At 44.2% G+C, this 27,345-nt stretch overlaps 1 protein-coding gene across 4 annotated transcripts in view; it reads left to right on the plus strand.

The window, feature by feature from the left end:
* Positions 1-27,345, plus strand: part of LOC308393603 (diacylglycerol kinase zeta-like) — a 93,747-nt gene that overhangs the window by 31,242 nt on the left and 35,160 nt on the right. For 2 of the 4 annotated variants that reach the window (XM_080877502.1, XM_080877500.1), the window contains exons 3-24: positions 7,907-8,015; positions 8,435-8,530; positions 11,272-11,349; positions 11,825-11,887; positions 12,650-12,706; positions 12,847-12,915; positions 13,044-13,115; positions 13,195-13,311; positions 13,527-13,592; positions 15,164-15,262; positions 15,645-15,727; positions 17,599-17,659; positions 20,459-20,572; positions 21,134-21,271; positions 21,546-21,624; positions 21,717-21,772; positions 21,966-22,028; positions 22,821-22,894; positions 23,284-23,395; positions 24,590-24,676; positions 24,933-25,045; positions 25,174-25,274. In XM_080877502.1, coding sequence (XP_080733628.1) covers positions 7,907-8,015; positions 8,435-8,530; positions 11,272-11,349; positions 11,825-11,887; positions 12,650-12,706; positions 12,847-12,915; positions 13,044-13,115; positions 13,195-13,311; positions 13,527-13,592; positions 15,164-15,262; positions 15,645-15,727; positions 17,599-17,659; positions 20,459-20,572; positions 21,134-21,271; positions 21,546-21,624; positions 21,717-21,772; positions 21,966-22,028; positions 22,821-22,894; positions 23,284-23,395; positions 24,590-24,676; positions 24,933-25,045; positions 25,174-25,274 — 1,907 coding nt within the window. The remainder of the gene's footprint in view (positions 1-7,906; positions 8,016-8,434; positions 8,531-11,271; positions 11,350-11,824; positions 11,888-12,649; positions 12,707-12,846; positions 12,916-13,043; positions 13,116-13,194; positions 13,312-13,526; positions 13,593-15,163; positions 15,263-15,644; positions 15,728-17,598; positions 17,660-20,458; positions 20,573-21,133; positions 21,272-21,545; positions 21,625-21,716; positions 21,773-21,965; positions 22,029-22,820; positions 22,895-23,283; positions 23,396-24,589; positions 24,677-24,932; positions 25,046-25,173; positions 25,275-27,345) is intronic. The other 2 variants (XM_080877503.1, XM_080877501.1) reach the window with 1 other exon arrangement.

Consider the following 27,345-nt stretch of genomic DNA (forward strand, 5'->3'; position numbering starts at 1 on the left):
AGTGGGGATGGTGTGTTCAGAGTGATGTGCAGTGTTAGTTTTCCACACATAGCGTTTTGCATTTTGGTCTCATCTGACCAGAGCAGCTTCTTCCACATGTTTGCTGTGTCCCCACATGGCTTGTGGCAAACTGCAAACGGGACTTCTTCTGGTTTTCTGTTAACAATGGCTTTCTTCTTGCCACTCTTCCATAAAGGCCAACTTTGTGCAGTGCACGACTAATAGTTGTCCTATGGACAGATTCCCCCACCTGAGCTGTAGATCTCTGCAGCTCGTCCAGAGTCACCATGGGCCTCTTGGCTGCATTTCTGATCAGCGCTCTCCTTGTTCGGCCTGTGAGTTTAGGAGGACGACCTTGTCTTGGTAGGTTTACAGTTGTGCCATACTCCTTCCATTTCTGAATGATGGCTTGAACAGTGCTCCGTGGGATGTTCAAGGCTTGGGAAATCTTTTTGTAGCCTAAGCCTGCTTTAAATTTCTCAATAACTTTATCCCTGACCTGTCTGGTGTGTTCTTTGGACTTCATGGTGTTGTTGCTCCCAATATTCTCTTAGACAACCTCTGAGGCCGTCACAGAGCAGCTGTATCTGTACTGACATTAGATTACACACAGGTGCTCTCTGTTTAGTCATTAGCACTCATCAGGCAACGTCTATGTGCAACTGACTGCACTCAGACCAAAGGGGGCTGAATAATTACGCACACCCCACTTTGCAGTTATTGATTTGTAAAAAATGTTTGGAATCATGTATGATTTTCGTTCCACTTCCCACTTGTGCACCACTTTGTGTTGGTCTTTCACGTGGAATTCCAATAACATTGATTCATGTTTGTGGCTGTAATGTGACAAAATGTGGGAAAGTTCAAGGGGGCCGAATACTTTTCAAAGCCACTGTAGATCATTTTTCTGCTTAATGCGAGACAGTGTTTCTTTGAAGATAGCTGAGCAGACCCATCAGCTTAAAGACACCTCATAATGCAACAGAGAGAGCTATGACCTTTAGCTCTACACCAGGGGTGTCAAACTCAAATACACAGTGGGCCAAAATTCAAAACTGGAACAAAGTCGCGGGCTAACATTAATATTTATTGAAAAAAATCTTCCTCCAGATATAACAAGGAACCTTTTCTTACAGACTCAAATAAGTTTTGCTGAAAAACTGAATATGGAATAAGCAACGCTTAAAACTGAACGATATATAACTTATATAACTTATATAAACATATATAACTTAATATTGCACACATGCAAAATTGAAATTCCAATTAAATAACATATCACTGGAATGCATTTCTTAAATAAAAATTGTATTTGCAGCCTTCTGATTTAAATTTTAGCAGTAAACTTTTTCCCCAGGCTAATAATAAATGTAAAAATAAAATAACAATAATAAACCACTTAACTAATAAAAATATCATTAAACGTGAAACCATTCAAGCCCATGTCTGGGAGTAGCAAGACAAATTGCACAAGGAAAATGGTAATTATAGCTCAGTTTGCTACACACTGATCTACTCTGATGCGTCCAAGCCAGATACCTGGCATCTCTTCTTGGATGCTAGTTCCTCAATGTCTGGGCTCAGGCTCTGAGCTGAGGAAATCCTCAGGATCGAGTGAAGGTGTTCATCGGTCAGACGTCTCCTGTGAGATGTTTTGGCCATCTTCATTGAGGAGAATAGTTGCTCACATAGGTAAGTGCTGCCGAACATGGAGAGCATCTGAGCAGCGTGGGTGCGGAGCCCAGGCATTGTGTCAGGGATGAAATGTGGAAATTGTGAAGCGCCCACAGCATCATACTTTGATTTCAGCGTGTCACTACACTGGAGTTCAATCAGCTCCATTTGGAGGTTTGTTGGAGCTTTTGCCACGTCAACTGCAAAAGGATTACTGAGCAGTTCAAATCGACATTTCTGGGCGTCAAAGTCGGCAAACCGCCGGGTAAACTCAGTACTGAGTACACAGAGTTTTTCAGCAAACTGTACGCATGGGAACACAGCAGTAGAGATTTGCATGTTCATCGTTTGGCAGCAGGGAAAATGGCCCAGGTTTCCTTGTAGCATCTGATTCTGCCACAGGCACAATTTCGTTTTAAAAGCTCTCACTGCAGCGTACATATCTGTGATGATACGCCCCCGTCCCTGAAGCTGCAGGTTCAGCGCATCGAGATGGCTCGTGATATCACACATAAAGGCCAGTTCACACAGAAACTCTTGCTCCCTGAGCTCAGCTGTGTCTTGCCCTTTGCTTTCCAGAAACTGAAATATTTCCTCGCGTAGCTCGAAACATCTGTTCAGTACTTTCCCTCGGCTTAACCACCTCACCTCCGTGTGATACGGCACGTCTCCGTATTCCGAACCACACTCCTCAAGTAGAGCTGGGCGATATAACGATATGTATCGCGATATAACTTTTTCTCGATAGAAAAATTAAACTATCGCGATAGACCTCGCCGCTCTTGTCCTCTTAAAAAAACAAAAAACAGCCAATCCAAATTAAGTAGCGCAGAGCCGAACCAATCACAGCCGCAGCGTCACGTCACGTGACTTGTTACATACAGCACAAGTGCCAAGCCGCACATGTGTATTTGTTTGGGAAGCAGCCAGCGGGTAATGGAGGAAATGAGTGTGCCGACTAGAAAAATCAACCGAGCGTGACCGAAGAGAAAACAGATGATGGTTCCAACGCCGGAGAGATTGTCGAACGGAAGAGCCATAGAAGTTCCGTAGTGTGAAGGTATTTCGGCTATTTCAAGTCTGACAAAAAACAGAGTAGCGTGCACTGTAAATTGTGTCGAAAGCAAGTCTGGAAATACAATAAACTGGTGCATGCGCTACGTCCACACGTACCCGGGTATTTTTGAAAACGCAGATTTTTCTATGCTTTTGCACCTTTCATCCACACGTAAACGGCGTTTTTGGTCACTGAAAACGAAGATTTTTGAAAACTCCGTTTTTGCATTTACGTGTGGACCAGAAAAACGGAGAAAACGCAGCGTCAAAGGTGTGCGCCACGTTATTGTTTCAGTGAAATGAATTTCTACAATACTGTTACTGTTAATTCTACTCTCTGCAGTGTTTAAATGCTTACATATACACACAGTTACTGTCCGTCCACACATACGACTCGGTTCTGCTTCTATGCCGCAGCTTTGTTTACTTTTTCCCACCGAGGCTTCTAGACTTCTGATTGGCCAATATTTCTGCACGGTTAGGAATCTAGCGCCACCTGCTGCTTTGGCATGTTCATAGCAGCGTTTTCCTTCATTTCTGCCTTTATGTGTGGACGGGATTATTTTTTAAAACGAAAACGGAAAATCTCCGTTTTCAAAAATACCCGTGTACGTGTGGACGTAGCCTCAGTCTCTGACTGGAAGCGCTAATTCGTCATTCGGCTTTTGTCAGACTAAAGTAACTGTTAAAACTGTTTGAAAAGCTCAGCTATACAACAAGGAGAGATTGAGAATTTCCTTTTAGTTCTCAGTTTATTTGATATTGACAAAAGTTAGTCAGTTTTGTCTGTTCTTCTGTAAAACAAACTAAGATTTATTTTTAGAATTAATATTTTGTTTCTAAGTGGAATTGACAATTTAGTCTGTTTCGTTTGTTCTATTTTGAAACTTAAACGCTTTAGCGGCTGCCTTTTGTGTAGTTTGCAATATTTGCCTTTATTTATCTGAAAAAGTCTCATGTTCCTTAAGTACATCTACCCTGTTGAACTTATTATGGGAAATAAATATTTAAATAAAAACAAGCTGCTGATTATTTCACATTTTACTTGTGAGCAACGGCACATTTAAATCTTACAAATATAGTTATTTGGCTTATATCGTGATAGATATCGTTATCGCCTGAAATGAAAAAAACATATCGTGATATGAAAAAATCTTACATCGCCCAGCTCTATCCTCAAGAAAAGATTTGAATTGGCGGTGATTCAGGCCTTTGGCTCTTATAAAGTTAACTACTCGTGTTACTGCGGTCATAACATGTTCCATCTTTAGGGCTTTGCCACAAAGTGATTCTTGATGTATGATGCAGTGATAAACAGTCAGCTCACCTGCACAGTTCTCCGCTCGCATCTTCTCCCGTACCCTGCCCACCAGTCCGCTCCTTTGACCACACATCGCTGGTGCACCATCTGTCGTTAACCCCACAAGTTTTTCCCATGGCAACTTCATTTAAGTTAGACATTTGGAAACCTCATCAAATATTTCCTTCCCTGTGGTTGTTCCATGCATTGATTTTAATCCTAAAAGTTCTTCCGTAACACAGAGAGTTGAGTCCACACCACAGATGAAGACTGAAAGCTGGGCAGTATCAGAGGCGTCGCTGCTCTCATCCACAGCGAGGGAGAATGCAACGAAACTGTTTCCCTTCTCCATCAGCTGGTTATTTAGATTGTTGGCAAGTTCACGTGTGATCAGCTACTGTTTCTGCTCAGGCTAACATTTAAAAATGCTTGCTTTTTCTCTGGGCACACAACGTCGCAAACTTTCATCATACAACTTTTCACAAACTCTCCCTCACTGAAGGGCCGGGCTGATTTTGCAATCTCTGCTGCCACAACAAAACTAGCCTTTACAGCAGCCTCACTTTGTGATATGGCTTTTTTGAACATAGTCTGTTGTGAAACAAAACTTCTTTTCATCTCTTCTGCTTTCCGGCGCCTTTGAGTCATGTCCAGGTCCTTGTACTTCTCTTGGTGTTTCGTTTCATAGTGTCGTCTAATGTTGTACTCCTTGGTTAAAGCCACATGAGCTCCACATACAAGACAAACAGGTCTGTCTTTTACATAGGTAAACAGATATTCTGTCTCCCACCTGTCCAGAGAGCTCCTGTTTTCGTTCTTTCTTTTCGCCATTTTGGGAGAGGTAGCGCGGCAGTATTCGCGCGGTTGCTATGACTACAGTCAACAGAGGAGAGGGCGTTAATGGGTCCTGTCCTGACTGACGCGCCAAAACGCCAACAGAGCATTCTGGGAGTTGTAGTATTAGCAGTACATGCGCTGTATAAGACCGGCGGGCCAGCTCTAATAGTAATTTGGTATGGCCTTGCGGGCCAAATATAATTAGGCTGCGGGCCAAATTTGGCCCGCGGGCCAGAGTTTGACACCTATGCTCTACACTAATGAATATTTGAATGTCAGTGATCACATGACACTGGCGTTACCGTTGCAGGATCTGAGGGCTGATCTATGCGGCTGTGTTTTTCACTGGCAACTCAAATCAAACTTTGAGCTCCTTGGTGAGATGAAGACTGGAGGTTAGAGCAGCTGACTAGCAAAGCGCGAGTAGCTGGTTCGAGACCCTGAACAATGCTGGCGTTTCCTTTCTGAGATACCCGACAGAAATAAGAACGAGAAACCACTTGACTTCACTATAGTTACAAATACCTGCTTCAGTCTTCTTGTGGCAGCTCTGGGAACAACATCTGCACAGTTATCACACACACAGGCTAATTCTCTCAAACCCTCACAGTAAAGTTTGTGTTCCCTGAAACAAACTGCAGCTTCTTCACTAACCGTCGCGCCTTCTGCTTCACGTACAAATATAATCTAAGAAAAAGAGCTTTCTTTCAGGCTGCCGTGCTTCATAAAGCACTAAATAAAACTGAGCTGCATATTGAATATTAAAGAAGTCTGTGGAAATGTTGAAATGACACCATAACATAGAGCTGTGGGAATGTTTGTATCACACACAGCAGCGTGTTCAGAGCCCTGCAGTCAAAAAAGATGCAAATTAGGGAAAATGTCTGATGGTTTTAGCAGAAGTAACGTCCATTTCTACCAACCGACCCTTCATGATGATCCGTCACTACATGTCAGACGTGGTCAAACAGTTGGGACGTCACAGCAGTATGTTTGTGTGTCTGTGGCATGTTCAGGATGTGTGCAGTGAGCTGCAGGCACCAATCAGATCTTAGAAATGCTAAGTATTGGCGTGGAGGGCACCCTGTTTGGATGGGTGTTGGTGATCAATGATGCTTTAATACAACCTCTTTTTATTAGCCTGTGATAAATGTCTAAAACGGTGCATCGTATTTTAATACTCAGTCTACTCCAGTTATGCTCTGATGTGTGGTGCTGTACATCTGCCCAAACTGGGACGCTTACGTGACTTCTTGTTACCAGTAATACATAACATGCAGTCACCAGCACAGCCGTAACTGCCCACACACTTGCTGTACGTGCGCTGTGTTACACCCACGCACCACCGTGTCAGCCAGAATCACAGCAGTATGAAATATGCAGAGCAGCTTCTGACTCACACGTAGCTCGTGCTTTATGTAAATAAATAATAAACATTTCTTTTCCAAATGTGAATGACTTTGAATAGTCAGTGTCTTCATATTTATTGAAAATGAAAAGGGAAAAATGAGAAAGGCCCAAACTCCCCACGCTGCTGTGCAACCTTCATCGACCTTCTTTGTGTTAGTGTGTCTGGTGTTTTCCACAAACAGATTGGTACCCTGAAACAAACACAGTTAATGGTAAAAGGTATCAAAAACATGACTGAATCGTGAGCAGGGCTGTCTGGAGATATGTTGGGCTCCGTCTGTACATGACATCATTTATGACCATTTGAAAACGCGTCCCGTCAGAGACTTTGAGACTGTGAATGCGGAGTCTGAAGACTGTGTTGCTTTGAGGCCATTTGGCAGAAATCTGTAATTCCCACAATAATAAGTCACATTTTCTGAATCCTAACAAAAATACCTACGTTTCGATGTATGATTTGTGTAGGGTAGGGTGAAAATTGAGCGAGGAAGAAGAATTTGGTCAGACGTGAAGAACAGATTCAGAAAACTAGAGTGGTGCGCTGTAGCTGAGCTGCATAGCAACCATAGCGACGCATGTATTTTCTGAAAAATCTTCACGGTGTCACTGAAAACTTCAACAGGGATTTTACGAAAACGGTAAGAGACACGAAACAGCTGAATTATTTGGTAGTAGCCCAATAATTTGAGTGCATTTTAACGTTGGAGTGGTGTTTGTACGTGAAAGTGTGAGGAAGGAGTTGAGCTTGAAAAGAAGCAAGTTTGAGTGCAATTTGGGATGTTTGCCATTCATTTCAATAGGAGAAAAAACTCATAAAAAGCTTAATAATTTAAAATGTGTAAAAGTAATAAATACCAACAGATATAGCCTTCATAAGCAGAAATAGCAGAATATTTTAAAATTGAACCATGAAAGTAGCACAGAAACTGTGGAAGTGGTTTAACAGCAGAAAACAGGAGTGACTTGAAGATTAGGAACTCAAGAGATGTCCAGAGATGTATTCTAAGACACTTCTTCAGCTGAGAGTCAGAGAGGAGAAACACAGTTTTACTTGCAGCAAGAGCAGCCACAGAGCGCTCGCACGGAGTGAGGGCTCCGGGACTCTGCCCTGGTCTTTATACATCAGCAGGTGTTTGTTCCTTACATTGGTGTGTGTGTGTGTGTGTGTGTGTGTGTGGTCAATGTGACCCCATAAAGACTCCCCTAAACCTGCTGGTCTGGACGTCCAGCAGTTCATCTAAACAAAAGGCACTTAGACTAAAACAGACATAGTTACGTTTATCCTGCCACAAAACAATAAGAGAAGCTCCGACCTCTCCCACGCCCCCAGGGTGTGCATGCCAGAGCGCTCTGGAATGCACACAACAGCCTAAGTCATCAAAAGGTCAACATGCAGTATTCTACCACATGCAAACTTATATCACTAAAAGCTTATACTGACTGCTAAGTACAATTTTCCATTGACAATAGTGTAAATGCCTCAGCATTCACACGACTGCTTGCACATGTGTGTGTGCGTGTGTGCATAGACCTCCACATATGTTCCTGTCACCTTTTGTTACCTTGACGACTTTGCGTTTTCTCTGTTTTCTCGGACGCTGACAGTTTTCCTGGTCTTTGTGTTTCCAGAAAAGCCATAGCCAAGTCCGGTCTGCACCATCTCCCCTGTCAGCCCAGCACATCCTCTGTGACCAGGACCGACCCAGAAGCAAACATCTCCAGCACTGTGGACTGGACTGTGAGTGTGACGGAGACGTACAGGGTCGGCTCTTTATGCCATGTCAGACTGCTCAGCAGAACTGCTGGATTATCAGGAGAGGGAAAGCTACGGCTTTCATAGGCTTAGGAATCAATCATGCATTTCAGTGGGTCTTCAGTCCATCTTGTGTCTGCCAATGAGAAGCACATTAGACTGAATCATACTGTATGAAATATTAACACTTGGGTATGGGGTTTTTTTCTTGCTAGCTGATCGTGGTTCACGCACAGGAATTTTCACAGTGATTTGAAATGTCTTCTGTCAAACACTGTGCACATTTCATCAGTGAGCTGATACTTCAGATCTTTCATTGACGGTCCGTAGGAACCGCAGCTCTTCTTTCAGCTTCTGTCCTTTTCTTAGCTCTTCTGTGTCTCTCTCCATGTTTGTCTCTGTAGGAGGTAGCTGTGTATGGAGATCATATCTGGTTTGAAACAAACGTGTCTGGAGACTACTGCTATGTGGGAGAACAGCACTGTATTGCCAGATTACTGGTTAGTATCTGCCTGTGTGTTTCCAGCCCGGCCGAGTTCTGTGCAGCCGCCTGCACTCACACTGCGCTTTGTTCTGTTTGGGGTAGAGTGTGATTTATACATGGCTCCAGGTTTTCTTTACTGTGTTACACTGAATGTTTATACAGTCGCATGCTTCCACGTGCACCTGCTCAATGTCTGCTGCTTTCTACAAGTCCTTGCATTAACATCAACAAATAAGCAACCGACTTACGGAGAACACGCATAACAATCTGGAGGAGATCAGTGTGAAAGCATCTCCTTGCACAGTGTGTACTGGCTGCTCAGCAAACATACTGTTAAGTTTTCTTGGCAACAGCTTTAAACAAATGACAAGTTACTGGAAGCAACAAGAAGCAGAATTTAGACTGGTCAACCCCTCCAGCTTCTGTGGACGCAGTGAAACAGCTATGAGCACCACCAGCTAGCACCACCAGTTAGCAGGTGTGCATCACACTCCCAGTCCCAATTAGGGATGGGTATCGTTTAGGTTTTATCCGATACCGGTGCCAAATCGGTACTTTTGAAACGGTGCCGGTGCTTAAACGGTGCTCGAACCGGTGCTTAAAGAATGGAGAACACAAACCTCTCATGTTTTTATTTTTAGCAGTCTCTTTTTTTCTGCAAAATGATAACCACCGTCCAGCCCCACGCACCGGGCGATCCGCGCTAACTCACTAATGGAGATTTACCACACCCGCAGTAGATGCGCTCGGTGTGAGGTCTCGCAGCAAGCTATCAAATACGGCGCATTTCTCGGCTTTTAAAACAACGCTATGCGTCGCCAGGTGTTTCGTCAGATTCGAGGTCTTACCTCTTTTGCAGAGTATCAGCTTAAAGCACTTGTTGCTGCTGAGTTTGCACCTTTTGTTGTGAAGTACAGCCAGACTTTGACCGCTTCGCCTTGGGCATTTTTAATCTGTAGCTCTGCTCTAAAAGAACCTGGGCCCGCCTACTATCCTTGGAAAGGTAAAATGATTGGCTGGAATCCAAAGTGTATCACAGCTCAGGTTACTACCGTTCATGCCATAATGGCACCGGATATCGGTACCCATCCCTAGTCCTAATGGGACACCCTGAATGAGCAATGAGCTGCACTCGGTGTCTTTATAAAGTGCTGCTGGTAAGAAGAGACGTTACAATCTTCACATGTGAGACTTGCACAGTAAGAGCTCCAACATTTTATCACGGTTTAGTCAACATTCCCAAAAAGCCTTTGACAGAATTCCCATTTATTTCAGGGTTTAACTTTCTATAGAGTGAGATTGTTATGTTGCCTGTAGTTTAATGACTTCATCTGAAGTTTTTCAGTTGTTTTTCTTGATTGGCGAGCGATATCTAGGGTGTTTGGGCTCGAACACGTGCATCCAAGTTCTGAGATGCAGATGTGAAGGACATTTGCATTAGTGACAACAAGATCCTCCTTCAGACTAGAACAAGCTAGCACACCTAGCCTATCCAAGCATGCCAGCTTTTGTCTCCAGGAGAAACCGTCCACATTGTCTGCTTGGCTCGTTCTGCTCTGGATCAGTGGAGTTCTTGTGTTTCTCTGCATGTTCAGTCTTGTAATGGTAGTTTAAACACAGCAGCGTGCTCTCCACAAACTAAGCACACAGCTCCACCTCTGACACTACCACATAAACACTTAAGTGCAGCTCTTATTAAAAACTTTACATTCTGCATCAGTCTCTCTTTTTAATGTGAGCCGTTAGCGTTCAGGGATAGCAAACCGATATCTCCCACAGGCTGTTCCACCACATTTACAATACATCTGTAAACTCATGCACTCATTCATGTTTGGTGGCTGGAGAAACCTGCATGACGTATATTTGTTTCTGTCTGTATCCTAATTCCCGTCGACCTCACTCATAAAAATGTTGACTAATCAGATGCAAATGACCTTTGACCTTTTCAGTTTGTGATGGGAGAGCATTTTCACTACTGTGTTTTAAAAAAATCAGTGCAGTGCTGCTTTTGTAAACATCTGTAAATATGTGAAAAGTCCAAAGGTTTGTAAAAAGATGCAGCCGAGTCAGTGCCACAGGCTGTGGGGGAGAGCTGTGCTGGTTACAGGCTGCCTTCAGTGTCCGATCACAAGGAAATAACAGGGTTCTGTTGAAAATAGCCGTTCTGTGTTTGAACCATGAACTCGTCCCAGGTTCTCCTGTATTCTGTCTTATCATTCAGTGACATAGCGACAAGTAAATCAATAGATAATATAGTTCTTGTAATGTGTGCATATGAGTGAGACCTGCCCACCTCCTGAGCCACTGGACTGAAAAGTTATTATTTCCATTTGCCAGCTGTATGAGGCCTGAACCCCTGAGTGCTTTGATTCATCTGGGATAGTAAACGCTGTGTTTCTATAATAATAACATGCACACTGAAGCTGCTCTCCTGCAGCACCGTGTCAGCTCATATCACTGTCAGACACATGCTGGCTGTATCACACGCACAAAGCCGTCATATTTTTAGATACTGTCAAGTCATATCATTGCTATGTTGTGTATCTGTGGTGGTTTCACTCACGTGGTGCAGGACTGTCTCCCAGTGGTCATAGATGGAATTAAGGCTTCATAGTGACTGCTGTTCTTTGAGGCTCATAAAGCAAATGAACGACTACAACACAAGAACCCTGTTTTTTTTTCTCCTGTTCATGTGATTTAATTGTTAATCAATGTTTCTATTCAGAGCTGATCACCTTTTCCCTTTTTTCTTTGTAGCAAAAGTCTGTCAGTCGAAGGAAGTGTGCTGCCTGTAAGATCGTCGCTCACACCGTCTGCATAGAACAACTGGAGAAGGTATAACGCTGCCTGTGAGGATACATGAAGACACAGAGGTGTATATTAGTCCTTATGACTACCAGTAAGGTGAGTCTCTGTCCCAGAGACTCTGTGCCTTTATTATCGCAGAGAAGTGTGAAGCAAACTGAACGCTCCCTAGAGCAGGGGTGTGCAGCTCCAGTCCTGCAGTTTTTAGATGCATCCCTACTCCAACACAGCTGAATCCGATGGTTGGATTCCCTCTTCAGCAGCCATCACGTTTGGCCTGATAACAAACCATTCATTAGATTCAGGTGTGTCGGAACAAGGATGCATCTAAAAGCTGCAGGAGCGCAGCTCTCCAGGACTGGAGTTGGACACACCTGGAAGTCTAACATGGATCCAGTGTTGATTGCAGCTGGTGATGATTCTGTATGTCAGTGCAGTCGAATTCATCATTTGTAAGCAGAGGACAACAGGTTGTGTTTGACTGAGCGTCCTGTCTGATTTGCAGTTTCCCGGCTCTAAAGCTATTCTTATGGATGCCACGCTACCCGTCAGTGACCCCAGCTTTAGAGTGAGATACACAGAACTCGTCCTTGTCTTCTTTCTCTGTCCTCTGTCCTCCTCTCTGATCCTCGGCCTGATGCACAGGTTGATCGTGGGTGCTCTGAACCTTACATCAGTCTATTATAATGAATCACTGCACAGCAGCATGGGATGAGGGGTGGCATATGCCACTCAAAAATAATTATTGTTGATGGAGATGTCATTTCCACTGGGAACAGGTGTAGGTATTTAGACACTGAGTGAATCAACGTGGAAGCTAATCCAGGGCAGACTCGTCCTCTGAAAATTCTTCTTCTGTCAGGGTCCTTTTTTCTGAAATCCTTCAAATTTGGTCCTCTCGTTTTTCTTGTGGTGTGACAATCTGATAATCTTGACGGTTTGGGTGCTTTGATCTGAAAACACAAGGAGGTCATTGATCTGAAGCTGCTTTCTGAAAGTGTTCTGGTGTAGGAAACTATCAAAAAGGGCCACGATTGGTTGCAGACACAATGCCAGGATGGAGGTAGCGCTACACAGTGCTAACTAAAGATGTGTGTCGTCACACCTGTGTGACGTAATTCTTGCTTGGGGGGTCCCGTCTGCTTGTTCCTTTCTGTCAGCGAGTCCTGTTGAGGAAGTCATGACCCTTAACTGTAAGACACATGACACCTAATTGGCCTGGTCCCACAGGCGTGTCAGTGCTGCTTACCCAGGAAGTGTGCCAGTCAGAGGCCCAGTGTTCAGCTGTGCCGTTAGACCCCGGTAACCCTCTTCTTCTTCTCTGCTCCAGATTAATTTCAGGTGTAAACCATCATTCAGAGAATCAGGATCCAGAAATATTCGAGAGGTGAGTTCTGGTTTCTTTCTTTCTCTGGGGTTCAAACCTGCTGCTGCAGCTGGATCATCGTACAGTCACAGCTATAATCACTCATGTTCGTTGAATTCTGAGTGTTGTAAATTTCTGCTGTGTTTTTTGTGTGTGCTCAGCCCATTGTGGTTCGCCATCACTGGGTGCATCGGAGACGACAAGAAGGCAAATGCAGACAGTGTGGGAAGGTGTGGAAATGATTGTCTTACTGACGAGCAGTAGCGCTGTTGTCCTAAACATCTGCTTTGCATCTTTAACTGAACAGGAGTGGAAACAAGTTTAATTGTTATAGCAGTTTCTCCTTCTGTGCTTTCAGGGCTTCCAGCAGAAGTTTGCGTTCCACAGTAAAGAGATTGTTGCCATCAGCTGCTCGTGGTGCAAACAGGCTGTGGGTATCAAACTGATGCCGTTCATGTCTCCAGAGCTCAATAAATGCACATATTATAACCATGCATCTCTTCCATTAGTACCACAACAAGGTTTCTTGCTTCATGCTGCAGCAAATTGAGGAAGCTTGTCCAATGGGTGCTCATGCTGCCCTCATAGTTCCACCAACATGGATAATTCGGGTCAAACGCCATCAGGTAACGCTGTTCTTAGTGCTTCCATCCTGCTTCAATTATGAGGTCATTTTGTTGTCTGCTGTCATTCAGGCAGCCATCAGTCAGATCAGTGGTTTCATGTTACTGCAGGTCCTTTAAGTGGTGTGTGGATAGAATAAAAGGAACTGTGGGGAGTAGTGATGGCAGTACAAATGATGAAATGATGTGAAATCAGCTGCTTTTTCTCCATCTCACAGTCATCGATGAAGTCCAGCAAAAAGAAAAAGAGAACATCGTTCAAGAGGAAAAGCAGCAAAAAAGAGGTTAGTCTTGTGCTACAGGGTGGGCTAAGGCACACTGCAGAGGAAGCTTGAACTCTGGCGTCTTAAGCAAACAGCGAAGCCTGTCTAGTGTTTGTGAGTCTTTGTCATCTTAAATCAACACACGAACACTTTATATATTTTATTTTTGGAAAAAGAACCTTTGAACAGCACGTTTCCGATGATATCATCCAAACACGGAGGGCAAGCTCAGCCCCGGTTCACATGCTGACATCTTTGTACAGTCCATGCATCAACGTTAGTGCCTTACCTACATTTATACACGTTGTAAAGATGCTATATGACTCCATTAAAGGCAGTACAGTGGTGCGGTGGTGAGCACTGTTGCCTCACAGCAAGAAGGTCCTGAGTTCAGTTCCACCACCTGGCCAGGTTTGCGTGGGTTCCTCCGTCCACTCTCCATGACGTTAGTGGGGTCAGGTTAATTGGTCATTCTAAATTGCCCACTGGTGTGAATGTGAGTGTGAGTTGTTGTTTGTCTCTACGTGTTAGCTCTGCGACAGACTGGCGACCTGTCCAGGGTGTACCCTGCCCCTCCCCCTAAGACAGCTGATATAGGGAGGAGCCTATCCCAGCTGGGACAGACACAGCCAGCGTCTGTGAAGCTTCTCGGTCATCCAGGCCATCGTAGTCTGAGGAGCTTGGAAAGAAAAGCGTCTGGACGTTCGAGTTTCTTGAAGACGTTTCTTAGAGCCGAAGAAACTTCTCAGTTCTAAGAGACAATTGGTGGAGAGTCCCAGATTTAAGCCCTATGAGTGTCCCCAAGGCCCATTGTGAAACCTGGCCCCACCCTATCATGTGATCTCCTGAGGTCAAGTGGCCCAGGATGTGAGTGGGCGTTAAGGCGTCTGGGAAGGATCTCAAAGCTGTATCATAGATGGCAGACAGTTGGTGTGATAAGCCCCGCCCTCTGTTCAAAGATGGTCGTTCCGTCACAGCGGACATAGATGCTTCTTTCACTCCTCTTTCAAACTTCGATGACCTGGAGGCTGAGGACCTTCACAGCCACAGCTGGGAGAGGCTCCAGCCCCCCCGTGACCCTGAAAATGATAAGAGGATGAATGGATGGATGTTTTTACGAATAGCTATAGATGATTGGAATTGATTGTAATACCACAATCAGTCTGTTTTCTAACTCTAGTTCTATTTTCTTCTATTTTTATTTTAGTTTTTTGTTTTAGTAAAAGGTTGATGTGAGTGTGCGTAAGATGCACTCAGTTTATTGAATTCTCATAAAGTCAAAGCAGAGCTTCTTCCATGTTCACTTCATGTGTAACAGGACGTTTATGAGGAGGCAGCAAATCGGGAACAGTCTGCACTGTTCTACAGTCACACATTAAATATTGTTTCTGTGATGATGACTGGTTAATAAAGCCTGTTTTTTAGTACATGACTTGCTTTTAGTTTGGCACAGGAAACCTTCAGATGTCTTCTAATGAGAAGCTAAAATAGCTTTTAGTTTTCGGTCCTTAATTCTATTTTTTAAATACTGCAGTGAACAACAGCTGCTGTGCTTTTGACCATCTGAGCAGATCCTGTTTTTTCTCTGACAGGACGGGCGGCAGTGGAAGCCATTCATAATCCGACCCATCCCATCACCACTTATGAAACCCCTGCTTGTGTTTGTCAATCCCAAGAGTGGAGGAAACCAGGTACTCAGATTTGAAACAGATCCACACCAGTGCAGGCATGCAGTCAGTGGCCTCGTAGTAGTCCTCTTTTTGTCCAAAATGATTTAGATCTAGTGTTTTTGGCAACAGAAAGTTTTACATTTTAAATAAAAACAGTAAACCACAGGACAAAAGCTGGAAAAATAACTAAAATATAAACTAAAACAAAGTCAATTCTAAACAAAAGTAAAATAATAACTTGGTGTAGTTAACTAACTCATTACCAAAGAGAGAACATTAGTGATCAATCGTGTCACTGTTGATGTTTGAGGCCACAATGAAACAAACATGAACATATCTGTGGACTCACAGGAACAAAAACTGTGACGAAGTGTGTCTGACTGACTGCTTCTCTGTTGGTCAGGGCACTAAGATTTTGCAGTCCTTCATGTGGTATCTGAACCCCAGACAGGTGTTTGACCTGAGCCAAGGAGGACCAAAGGAGGGGTTAGTGTCTCACACACATACACATATACATGCACATGTACTGTACATGCACATGCACATATACATGCACATATACATACACATATACATGCACATATACATGCACATGTACATGCACATACACATATACATGCACATGTACATGCACATACACATATACATATACATGCACATATACATGCACATGTACATACACATATACATGCACATATACATGCACATATACATGCACATACACATATACATGCACATATACATACACATATACATGCACATATACATGCACATATACATGCACATATACATATACATGCACATATACATGCACATATACATATACATACACATATACATGCACATATACATGCACATATACATGCACATATACATACACATATACATGCACATATACATACACATATACATGCACATATACATGCACATACACATATACATGCACATATACATGCACATATACATGCACATATACATATACATGCACATATACATGCACATATACATATACATACACATATACATGCACATATACATGCACATATACATGCACATATACATACACATATACATACACATGCACATATACATACACATATACATACACATATACATGCACATATACATGCACATATACATACACATATACATGTACAGTTGTGTGAAATAATGTTTTCCACCTTCCTGATTTCCTATTTGTTGTTCAAGGTTAGTCACCCTTAATGTTTCAGATCATCAAACAAAGTTAAATATTAGATAAACAGAAGATAATATGAGTAAACACTAAATACAGTTACTAAATGAAGCTGTTTATCATTGTTTATTATTAAAGGGAAAAAATTCCACCCCACCCTCGTTTAACGTAAATTAACTGTGGTATATGTGGTTTACTGTGGTGAAGCTTAAACCCAGGCCTGATTACTGCCACCACCTGTTCTTAGTCAAGAAGTCACTTAACTATGACCAGCCTGACAAAGGGAAGTAGACCGAGACCAGAATGAGAGCCATTATCCACAGAAGGCAAAGACAAGGAACGGCGGCGAACCTTCCCAGAAGTGGCCAGCTGGCCAAAATTACCCCAAGAGCACAGTAACGATTTATCTAAGAGAGAAGCATCCAAAGAACTGCAGGCCTCACTTTGACTCCACCATAAGACAGACGCAGGGCACAACTGGCCTGCAAGAGTTCTGAGATGAAACCCACTGCTGAGCAAAAAGGAACATAAAGGTTCGTCTCAGTGTTGCCAAAAAAACATCTTGATGACCCCCAGTTTGAAAAGTGTTCTGTGGACTGAAGAGACAGAAGTTTAATTTTTTCAGTGTGCCTCATCACATCTGGCGTAAAACTAGCACAGCATTTCAGAAAAAGGAACATCATACCAACAGTAAAATTGGCTGGTGGTGGTTGTGTGATGGTCTGGGGCAGGACCTGGGAGCCTGGCTGCAGCAAATGGAAGCATCAGTTCTGCTGAAGCTTTCTGAAGCAGAATGTCCGGCCATCTGTTTGTGACCTCGAAGACGCTTCTGTTCTGCAGCAGGATAATGATCGAAAACACACCAGCGAGTCCACCTCTGAGTGGCTTAAGAAAAACAAAATGAAGACTTTGGAGTCCTGACCTGCATCCGATCTAAAAGGCTGTTCATCCTCAAAAACCCTCAAATGAGGTTGAATTACAACAATTCTACAAAGATGATACTTGTGTTGTCCTTGTCTAATATTTGAATTTGTTTGATGATCTGAAACATTTAAGTGTGACAAACATACCAAAAAACTCAGGAAATCGGACACTTTTTCACACCACTGTATATCTGCTGTGTTAGAATGAACTGAATTAACCATCGACCTTTGTCTTGTAGTTTGGAACTGTATCGTAAAGTCCATAACCTAAGGATACTGGCCTGTGGAGGAGACGGCACTGTAAGAATGACCACATGCACACAGACATGTACCATTAATATGTTCACTTTGCAAAAGTCATGTGCATTTGCATTCAGCTGCCGCCTGGGAATAAATTATTTACTAGGTGGAATGATTTCTCTTACCTCTATTTGAAAATAGTCTCAGATATAAGAAAATATGGTAAATTGCTGATCATTAGCTACGAGTGTTTTTGCACTCCCAGGACCTGCTGGACCAAGCTTTTTAAATGTGCACATTTGCTTCTTGTCTGAGCTCATGCTTGGACAAAACAGTACTGTAATAGTAGTACAGAGCCCTGCTTATACCGTTCTTGCTTTTAATCAGGGTGTAAAACTACAAATCAAATGAATTATAATGTGTATTTAATTTGCATATTATTTAGAAGTTGATAGATGGATGGATAGATTTCCAGTTTCAAGCTTTTGGCTCGGCTTCCCCTCATGAGATCTGGTTTAGTGATGCTGTTCTTCCTCTGACATCACAAAGTCTCAGACCTTTGCTGACTGGAGACTTGGGCTCTTTATGCTCAAAATCTCTAGTGATCAACTTTCTGCAGAGCGCTTTAGAGGGCTGTCCCTGCAGGCTACACTAGCTGCAGGTTGATTTAGTTGAATGAACCTCTGACTGGCAGAATAAATGCATGAGTGTCATCTGAGCACTGCTTCAAGAAAACCTTACTTTTTGTACTAAGGAGTTAAAATGTTCAAAGCCACTAATTAGCTTCCATTTGATTGGTTTAGACAGGTAGTACAGAACAGTCCGTTTCTGAGCAGTGTCTTTATTTATAATCCAACAGGACTAAACAATCAAACAATAAATATGGTAATTCATATCCTATAACACACTCTGCTGCGAACTGTTCCATTCGCCTGATGAGGGCAACAGAACCACATCATCCGCGAAAAGCGGAGATGAGATTCTGAGACCTCCAAAGTGAAAGCCTTGTGCCACTTGGCTACACCTAGAGATGCAGAGCAGAGGGTGGCTCTGGCAGAGTACATCACCAACCGGAAACAAGTCCAGCTTATTGCGGAGCTGCAACGGTTGTATAAGGATTGCATGGCCCGAGGGACATGGTCACATGCCTTCTCCAAGTCCTCAAAGCACATGTAGACTGGTTGGGCAAACTCCCATTCACCCTCAAGTATCCTTGAGCCGATAAAGAGCTGGTCCAGTGTTCCATGACCAGGAACATTACCTTGTTCCTCCTGTATCCGAGATTCAACTAACGGAATGACTCTACTTTCCAGCACCCTGGCATAGACATTCCCAGGCTGAGGAGTGTGATCCCCCTATAGTTGGAACAACCACCCCAGTCTGCCAATCTAGAGGTACTGCCCCTGACCTCCATGCAACATTGTAGAGGCGTGTCAACCAGGACAGCCCTACAAGATCCAGAGCCTTCAGGAACTCAGGGCGAACCTCTTCCACCACATCGCCCTGCCACCAAGGAGCAGTTTCACTGCCTCAGTGACATCACCCCCAGAGATAAACGACTCGTCCCCCTCGTCGGGCGGTAGAAGTATTCCTTCTACCGCCCAACAATGTTCTCAGTTGCAGTCATCAGTACTCCACCCGTACTATGCACCAACTGCCTTGTGTCTGCAGCTCAGTGCAGCAGCTTGGGCAATGGAGGTGCTGAACATGGCCCATTCAGACTTATTGAAGCTCTGCCGGAGGTGTGAGTTGAAGATCTTGTGGTCCAGGGCCTCTGCTACACCAGGTCTGTCCAGTATCCTCCCCCGCCACCTGATCCAACTCACCACCAGGTGGTGATCAGTTGACAACTCTGCCCCTCTCTTCACCCGACTGACCAGAAGATATCCCGCAGGTCTGGTGATACGATTCTAAAATCAATCATTGACCTGCGGCCTAGGGTGTCTTGGTGCCACGTGCACTTTTGGACGTCCTCCGCGTAGGACAACAGAGTCTCCAGGTGGAGCACCCTCAAGCACTTCACCCAGGGATTCCAAGAAGGCTGCGTTTCTGAACCGTTGTTTGGCCCATAAGTGCAGACCACAGTCAGGACCCATTCCCCGACCCGTAGGCGCAGGGAGCAAACTCTCTCGTCCACCGGGAGAAACCCCAACGTAGAGGCAGCAAGCCAAGGGGATACAAGCTGCCTTTCACCAGGGGCAACTCCAGACTAAGACAGAGTCCAACCCCTCTCCAGGAGACTGGTTCCAGAGCCCAAGATGTGCATTGAGGTGAGCCCGACTATATCTTCCCCACCAGGGAGGTGACATTTCATGTCCCAGTCACTAGTTTTGGTAGTCAGGGATCGGTCTGCCAGGGCCTGCTCCTGGCTGCCACCCGACACACATTGCACCCGACTCCAACAGTGCCTCGTGCGGGTAGTGGGCCTACAGGAGGATGGGCCCATGTCCTTTGTCGAGCTGCACCTGCCCCATGGACTAAGGCCCGACCACCAGACGCTTGTCTCGAGGATCCTCCCGAGGACTGGCTCCAGGGTGGGGCCCCGGTAACCCTATCCCGTGCAGTGTGAACTGTTTCCTCAATGTTCTACTCATAGTGGTCTTTTGAATCACTCTTTGTCTCCCCCCTCATGTTGACAAGCTAAACAAGCGGCTAAACAACCGTTAGCGTGGTTAGCTCGTTAACGTGTTAGCGCTGTACAGCCCACGCACAGGACAGACTGCGTTAACTCGCTAACGGAGATTTGCCATATTAATGCGGTTGTGGTGTTAAAGTCATTTTTTGTGTGTGTGTGTGTGTGTGTGTGTGTGTGTGTGTGTGTGTGTGTGTGTGTGTGTGTGTGTGTGTGCATTGAACCAGGTGGGTTGGATCCTATCCTGTCTTGATGAACTGGCATTAACCCCCCAGCCTCCGGTTGCTGTGTTACCACTTGGGACAGGAAATGACCTCGCTAGGACCCTTAACTGGGGAGGGGTGGGTACAAACTAAGAAACACACACACACATCTAACATGAATAAATCCAGACTCCAGTCGCTGGCTGCTGGAAGTCAAACTCCTTTGTATCAACATTTATCATGTCTTCTAACTCTTGTGTGTGTGCCATGTTTTTACGTTTAGATTTACCTCCAGTCTGTTTATAGGTTTGGATTAACCCTGAGTTTCACCTCCTGTAGCGTTTGATTTTGGAAGTGACAGTTTTTTTAAAAGTAAAGAATGAAGTAAAAATGCAAAGTGTTTTAGTGAGCCTTTGACTTGGCATGAATTCTACAAGTGTCTGCAAAGTGCTGGATGGATGGAACAACATTCTCCCCAAATTTATTTTGGTTTGTGGTGGTGCCTTAAACATAGGCACATAATCAGCCACAGGAGGGGCCATAGCTTTTTATTTATTTTGATGTATTTTAATTTTGTGCTCTGCGGATGTTTGCACGCTGGAAAGCATGCTATGATGAAGGTGAACCCTCAGAACTTTCCTTAAATGTGTCACATATCTGTATATTTGTGCGTGCATTTCTGTATGTGAATGCATTCAGGGCTACACAGATGAACCTCTGTCTAAGATCCTGTCTCATGTGGAGGAGGGAACAGTTGTCCAGCTAGACAGGTGGAACCTCCTGGTTGAACCAAACCACAGTGCAGGGGCTGAGCCAGATGAACAGCAAACTGATAAGGTCAGTGCATACGCACGCACATGGACACACACACAAACCTGGGACTCTCTACCATTTGGTTTTGGAACTGAAGTAGCTTCTCAGATGACAAGTGAAACATCTTCAAGAAATGTAAAGAACTCCAGATGCTTTCTTTCCAAGCTCCTTACAACACACACACACACACACACACACACACACACACACACACACACACACACACACACACTCTCAAGCAATGGCTTTACCAATGTGACCTCAGCTAACCTGTGTGTGTGTGTCTGCATGGTCTCAGCTTCCTTTGGATGTTTTCAACAATTACTTCAGCCTTGGATTTGATGCCCATGTGACTCTTGAATTTCACGAGTCGAGAGGTACAAACACCACTGTGACACAAAGATTCACATTCTGACTTGTTGTTTGGTGGCTCTGCATGTGCTTCATTTACTGTCTGTGACTGTTTCAGAGGCCAACCCAGAGAAGTTTAACAGTCGTTTCAGGAATAAGATGTTCTACGCTGGGGTGAGTTTACCCTCAAGTTTAAAATCATGTTGGAAGCATGTGTCTTTAATAATGATCCAACTTAAAGGACCACTGCTCGTTTTTCAAACTCTGTTCCAATCAGTCAATCATGTCTGTGTGACTGGTGCAACCAATAAGCAAAGAATAAGGGCCTGCTTTGATTTCATGATGCACTCCTGCTTGTCTCACACAGACGGCATTCTCAGATTTCCTGATGGGAAGCTCCAAAGACCTGTCAAAGCACATCAAGGTGGTGGTGAGTAGCTGTCAGCCAAACCTCTGTCTGTCCGATTCAGATCTTATACACCGTATTCAGATACAGTAGAGTATGGCCCAAGCAAGAGAGTACTTATCATTGGTAACTGCAGTGTGTGCACACACCCAGTCAGAGGTTTATGGAGCACTCAGATAAGAGGAAGTGTGTGATTGGGTGAGTGTGTGAATATGGCATGTTGTATAGAGCACTTTGAGTAATTGGGAGAGTAAAAAAGCTCTATATAAGAATCAGTCCATTCACTGTCTGAACAGAGTTTCGTCATGTTACGTTTGCACTGTTATGCATGTTCTGGCGCATGTTGTTATTACAGGGCTTGATTAAGGCACAGATTAGGCTGCCATCTGGGCCAGCAGTGAGTCTGCAACTGGCCCGTGGCTGCACACCACCTACAGATGGCCCACATACTGCCTTTGGTGGCCCAGATCAGGTTTGCCAGAGGTAATCCACACATGGGCCAGCTCAGGACCACCAGTGTGTCTGCAACTGGCCTTGTGCTGGCCTATGTGTGGGCCACCTCTGGCAAACCTGATCTGGGCCACCAAAGGGCCGTCATTCTTTGCAGTATGTGGGCCATGTGTAAGCACATTGTGTGGGCTGGATCCGGGCCATACCAGTTTTGCTATGTGGAGAAGTGTGAGTAAGGATCAGCTGAGTGAGGCGGTTAGTCTTTGTGCTTCTCTTTGGCATTTTAGGACTTTTTCCACGATGATGCCAAAGTGATGAGTTTAAGTCCATCTGTATCTCTCTTCCTCTCTTTGTCTCCCTCTGCAGTGTGATGGGACAGATTTAACATCAAAGGTTCAGGACTTGAAGCTACAGTGCCTGGTCTTCCTCAACATCCCCAGGTCAGTCAGTGTACTGACAGAAAACTGCTAGTTGTACACATTACCATCTATGTAAGCTGTGACTAGTAACACAAAGACATACATGCCAGTCAGGCTGCCGGGTGTGCAGCATTAACAAATGTAAAGGGTGCTAGATCCTAAGTCAGCCCTATCAGGAGAGCTTTGGTTACAAAAGCATGTTGTGTTTGTCATGTGTTGTTACATTAATGGCGAGAGTCCAAAGGCACATTTCCTATTCAGAATAAAGAGAAGCAGAGCAGCTGTAAATATCATAAGAGAACTGCAGCTGTGGTGTTTGAGCAACGTTCATTCAAACAAATACAGAGCGTTGGACACTCACGTTGAAGCAGGTGTTTCTGTGTTCGTGATGGTACTTGTTGTGTTCCCAGGTATTGTGCAGGCACCACACCGTGGGGTAACCCCAGTGAGCATCATGACTTTGAACCTCAACGCCATGACGACGGATACATCGAAGTTATCGGATTCACGATGACTTCACTGGTATGGCGTTCTCTCTGTGTCCTGGTAACCATGGTTACAAAGGAGGATGACCAGCTCCCACCTGAGAGCCTTTGTCTTGTGTTCAGTTTTGTTTTTGATTTAGAACGCATCTAAAAATCTGTCATAATTACAGAATTATGACAGATTATTAGGTACACCTTGCTACTACCACATAGATACAGCAAAGAGATGGAAACATCATCATATTCACATGATAGCATCACATGGCTGCTGCAGATCTGTCAGCTGCCTGTTCTTGATCCCAAACCCCATTCAGTACATCACAAAGGTGCTGTGGGGCTGATGAGTACAGTGAACCCACCTTCATGTTTGAGGACCCCGTGGTCAGCAACAATACTCTGGCAGGCTGTGGAGTTTAAACAATGCTCGTTTGGAACTTGGGACCCAAAGGGTGGCGAGGGGATATGTACCAGCAGCAGCTCGAACGGTTTAAACCAGGCAGGATGGAACTGTGCTCTTTGTTCTTTACACCACACTGTGTCATCAATCATCACGCCGGGCATCGTCTTCCAGTCTGGCTGTCCAGTGTGAGCCTTTGCAAACTGTACACTCAACTTCCTGTTCTTGGTTGATAGAGGGGCAAAAGCTGTGTTCTGCTACTATAGCCCGGCTGCTTCGAGGTTCAGTGTGTTGTGCATTCAGAGATGCTCTTCTGTATCCTTGGTTGTAACATGTGGTCATTTACCAATCAGCTCGAAGCACATTCTCCTGACCTGATACGTCAACGTCAGGTTATTTTATTATCAGAGGCTGCTATTCACGCTTGAATTCAGCTCTATGGCCAATTTAAACTCACTAGTTAACCAGCTGGTAATGTTTGTTGTGGGCTGCAGATGTTTCAGGTGGAACCTCCTGGTTGAACTTAGAGTTTCACTTCGATGGGACAGGTCTACATTTAGCTTTTTCTGTTTACGTTTTCTGATAGAAGCAAGGATCTGTCCTAATTATTACATAATTATTATTATTATTATGTTGTACAGCTGAAGTCCTTTGATGCAGAGCTCTTTAATAGGCGCTTTAATTGGACTTAGTGATTTGAAACTTCCCCCATAAGTGGGAGTGTTGTGTAAAAGCACTGTATTCCAAGCAGTCTGAACTCAAGTTGTTCTGTGTGTGTGTGTGTGTGTGTGTGTGTGTGTGTGTGTGTGTGTGTGTGTGTGTGTGTGTGTGTAGGCTACTCTTCAGGTTGGAGGTCATGGTGAGAGGTTGAACCAGTGCAGAGAAGTGATCCTCACCACTACTAAACCTCTCCCGGTGCAGGTAAATGGTGCACATGAGCCTCGTTCTGTAGCCATGTGCTTTTTAATATTGAATGTACACCTTTGGGCTGAGGTAACATCCAGCACTGTCACTGAACCTGCTTCCTGTTTACACTTGTACCCATCGTTCCCACTGACTGGCTCTCAAGTAACACCTCGGTCTTCTGCTGATGTCTAAGTACATTTGGGTATCAATCTGTGGGCTGCTTAGCTGATTGCATTTTTGATTGAGGCTATTGCTTTTGTATTGCTTTTAGGTGGACGGTGAACCTTGCAGACTTGCTCCATCAGTCATCCATATCAGCCTCAGAAACCAGGCCAATATGGTTCAGAAAACCAAACGGCGAACCTCTATACCACACCTCAACGAGTACGTTCTTTTTAGTCACTCACTGCAGCAGCAGCCAAATCCAACCCTGTGAGCAGCGTGCGTTATATGACACGTGCGGGTTTCACTGAGCATTTGCTAAAAGTCTTTGGGCCGTGTTTGTGTCTCAGTCAGCAGCCGGTCCCGGAGAGGCTGAGGATCAGAGTCAGCCGGATCAGCATGAGTGACTACGAGGCTCTGCACTACGACAAGGACAAACTACGGCAAGCATGTAAGGAGAGACACCCTCACTAACATCTGTGTGTCCACTCGGTCACATTGCTGACGCTGTGAACGCATTCTGCTTCTGTCTTCATATGCACGCTTCACTCATAATGTCACAAATATTCCTATGTTTTTAATCATATGACCTGTACTTAGCAAGAATATGCCGTGGCTTCCTTACTGGAAGTTTATAACATGATGAAGTTACTCAGTTTGGGTTGATCCGCACAGACATGTATGTCTAAGTTATTAGGACAATAATATTTATATCACTATTATGAGGCTGCCAGATAACTGAGGATCCCTTCAGTTTAACATGCGGGACAGCCCAGCCTGCCACATGCTTTCTGTAGCTGTTTGCCAAACAAATATTTTCATCCGTCTCAGTCAACATCCAGGGACTCAGCTGAGGACACTGTACCAAGAGTACTGTTGGATCTCATGTATGGGTTCTGGTCTCGTGGCTGTATTGTCACTTATCAAGTAAAGTGTTGCTGATTGGCCAACACAACACTCAAACACCTGGAATTTGGCTGAATTTCCTGCTGGCTGGGATGCAAGTAACTGAATTTGATAACATCAGCTCAAAGAAGTAGAGACAGGAGTACATAGTGATGAACCTGCCACACACCAAGTTTTTAAAAATATGTAATTAAATGAAAAGTTGGCTTGGAGATTCAATAAACCGTCGGCTTATGTAGCGTAGCTGAATGACAGCAGCATCTTCAGGCTGACAAGGAAATAAAAACTGCTCGATGATTGAAAGGTGGAGAAGAGGCGTGAAGGTCAACATGCTCATTTTCAGCCATCTCAGTCGTTCCTCATCGCTGTGCTCGCGTCAGACCTCCTCGTTTCAGTTCATGCTGCACAGACAGCAGAGAACAGCGCACGTCTCCGATGTTTCAGGAATATAGAAAGGGACGGCTCTATGATCTTCCTCATTAGAGACAATTACAGTCAGTGGGCTTTGCAGCCGTGCACATGCAGTGCTATGTCAGACCACATGGTGGCGCTGTTACCTTTGTTGTTACAAACAGCACGTTTCATAACACTGTAAACTGGTAATAATGGTAAATTTTATGTGTTTCATTTGCAAAGACAACATATGATTGCAGGTCTTTGCCCAAAGTGGAAACATCGATATTAATGTTTTTCATTGCTTATTAAGAATTCATAGTGGCATTACCTCATTGCTTTGTTTTCAATATATTTCCAGCATGTTTTGGTTTCAGATAATTAGCGTCATATTTTATGCCTCGTTCTCTGTTCTCGCTTGCAGAAGTTTTCATTATGTAAGTCCATCACTGCTCTCAGCTTGTAGATGTGTCACACTCAGGGAGACGATTCAAAAAAGAAAAACATTTCATAGCCAGAGGCTCAGTGTATCATCTCAATGCCACTCCTGTGGCTCTGTGTGCATGCTAAGCACAGAATAGAGACTCTTAATAAAGGTTGAAGGATGTTTAATAACTATACGGTTTCATTACATTTATTGTTACTACCATCTGTGAAATGTGAAAACAGCAGCTCACTTTTAGTTGTAGCTTATTATCTGTAAGCTGTGACTGTGTTTCCAGTCAGGCGCCGAGTCAATAGGAAATAAAAGAGAAGAGAAATTGCGAATGTGCAAGCTGCTGAATCGAAACCACTGAAAACAGCACAATAGAAAGAGAATAGAAACGTAAAGTTAGCAGTGCAGTAGTACTGTTTGCACTAACACTTCCAAACACTAGCAGGGATCTTTAGAAGTGTTGGAATTATGGCTAACTGGAGGTAAACACTGCAGTCTGAGAACGAAGGCGTTCTTCTCTTTGTCTGAAGGTTCACAGTTTCCCTGGAAAACAATCTGCCTGTTTTACTGGTTCTACATGTTTTTGCCTTGACTGTTACTTGAAAAGGTCAGTGTGTGCGGCTACAAATGCAGCAGCTGCCTTTGAAAGCAGCGCTGTGGTGACTGTTTGAAGGTGTGTCTGGCTAATAGACCGCTGTCCGCGCCTGCTTTCAAGAAATATTGTGAGAGAAGTCAATTAGCAAAAAAGTAAACAAGCCACACTTTTCTTGAACCTGTCAAGCTTTCA

Source organism: Rhamphochromis sp. 'chilingali' (genome assembly GCF_963969265.1).
Source record: "Rhamphochromis sp. 'chilingali' genome assembly, chromosome: 3".
NCBI classification, from domain to species: Eukaryota; Metazoa; Chordata; class Actinopteri; order Cichliformes; family Cichlidae; genus Rhamphochromis; species Rhamphochromis sp. 'chilingali'.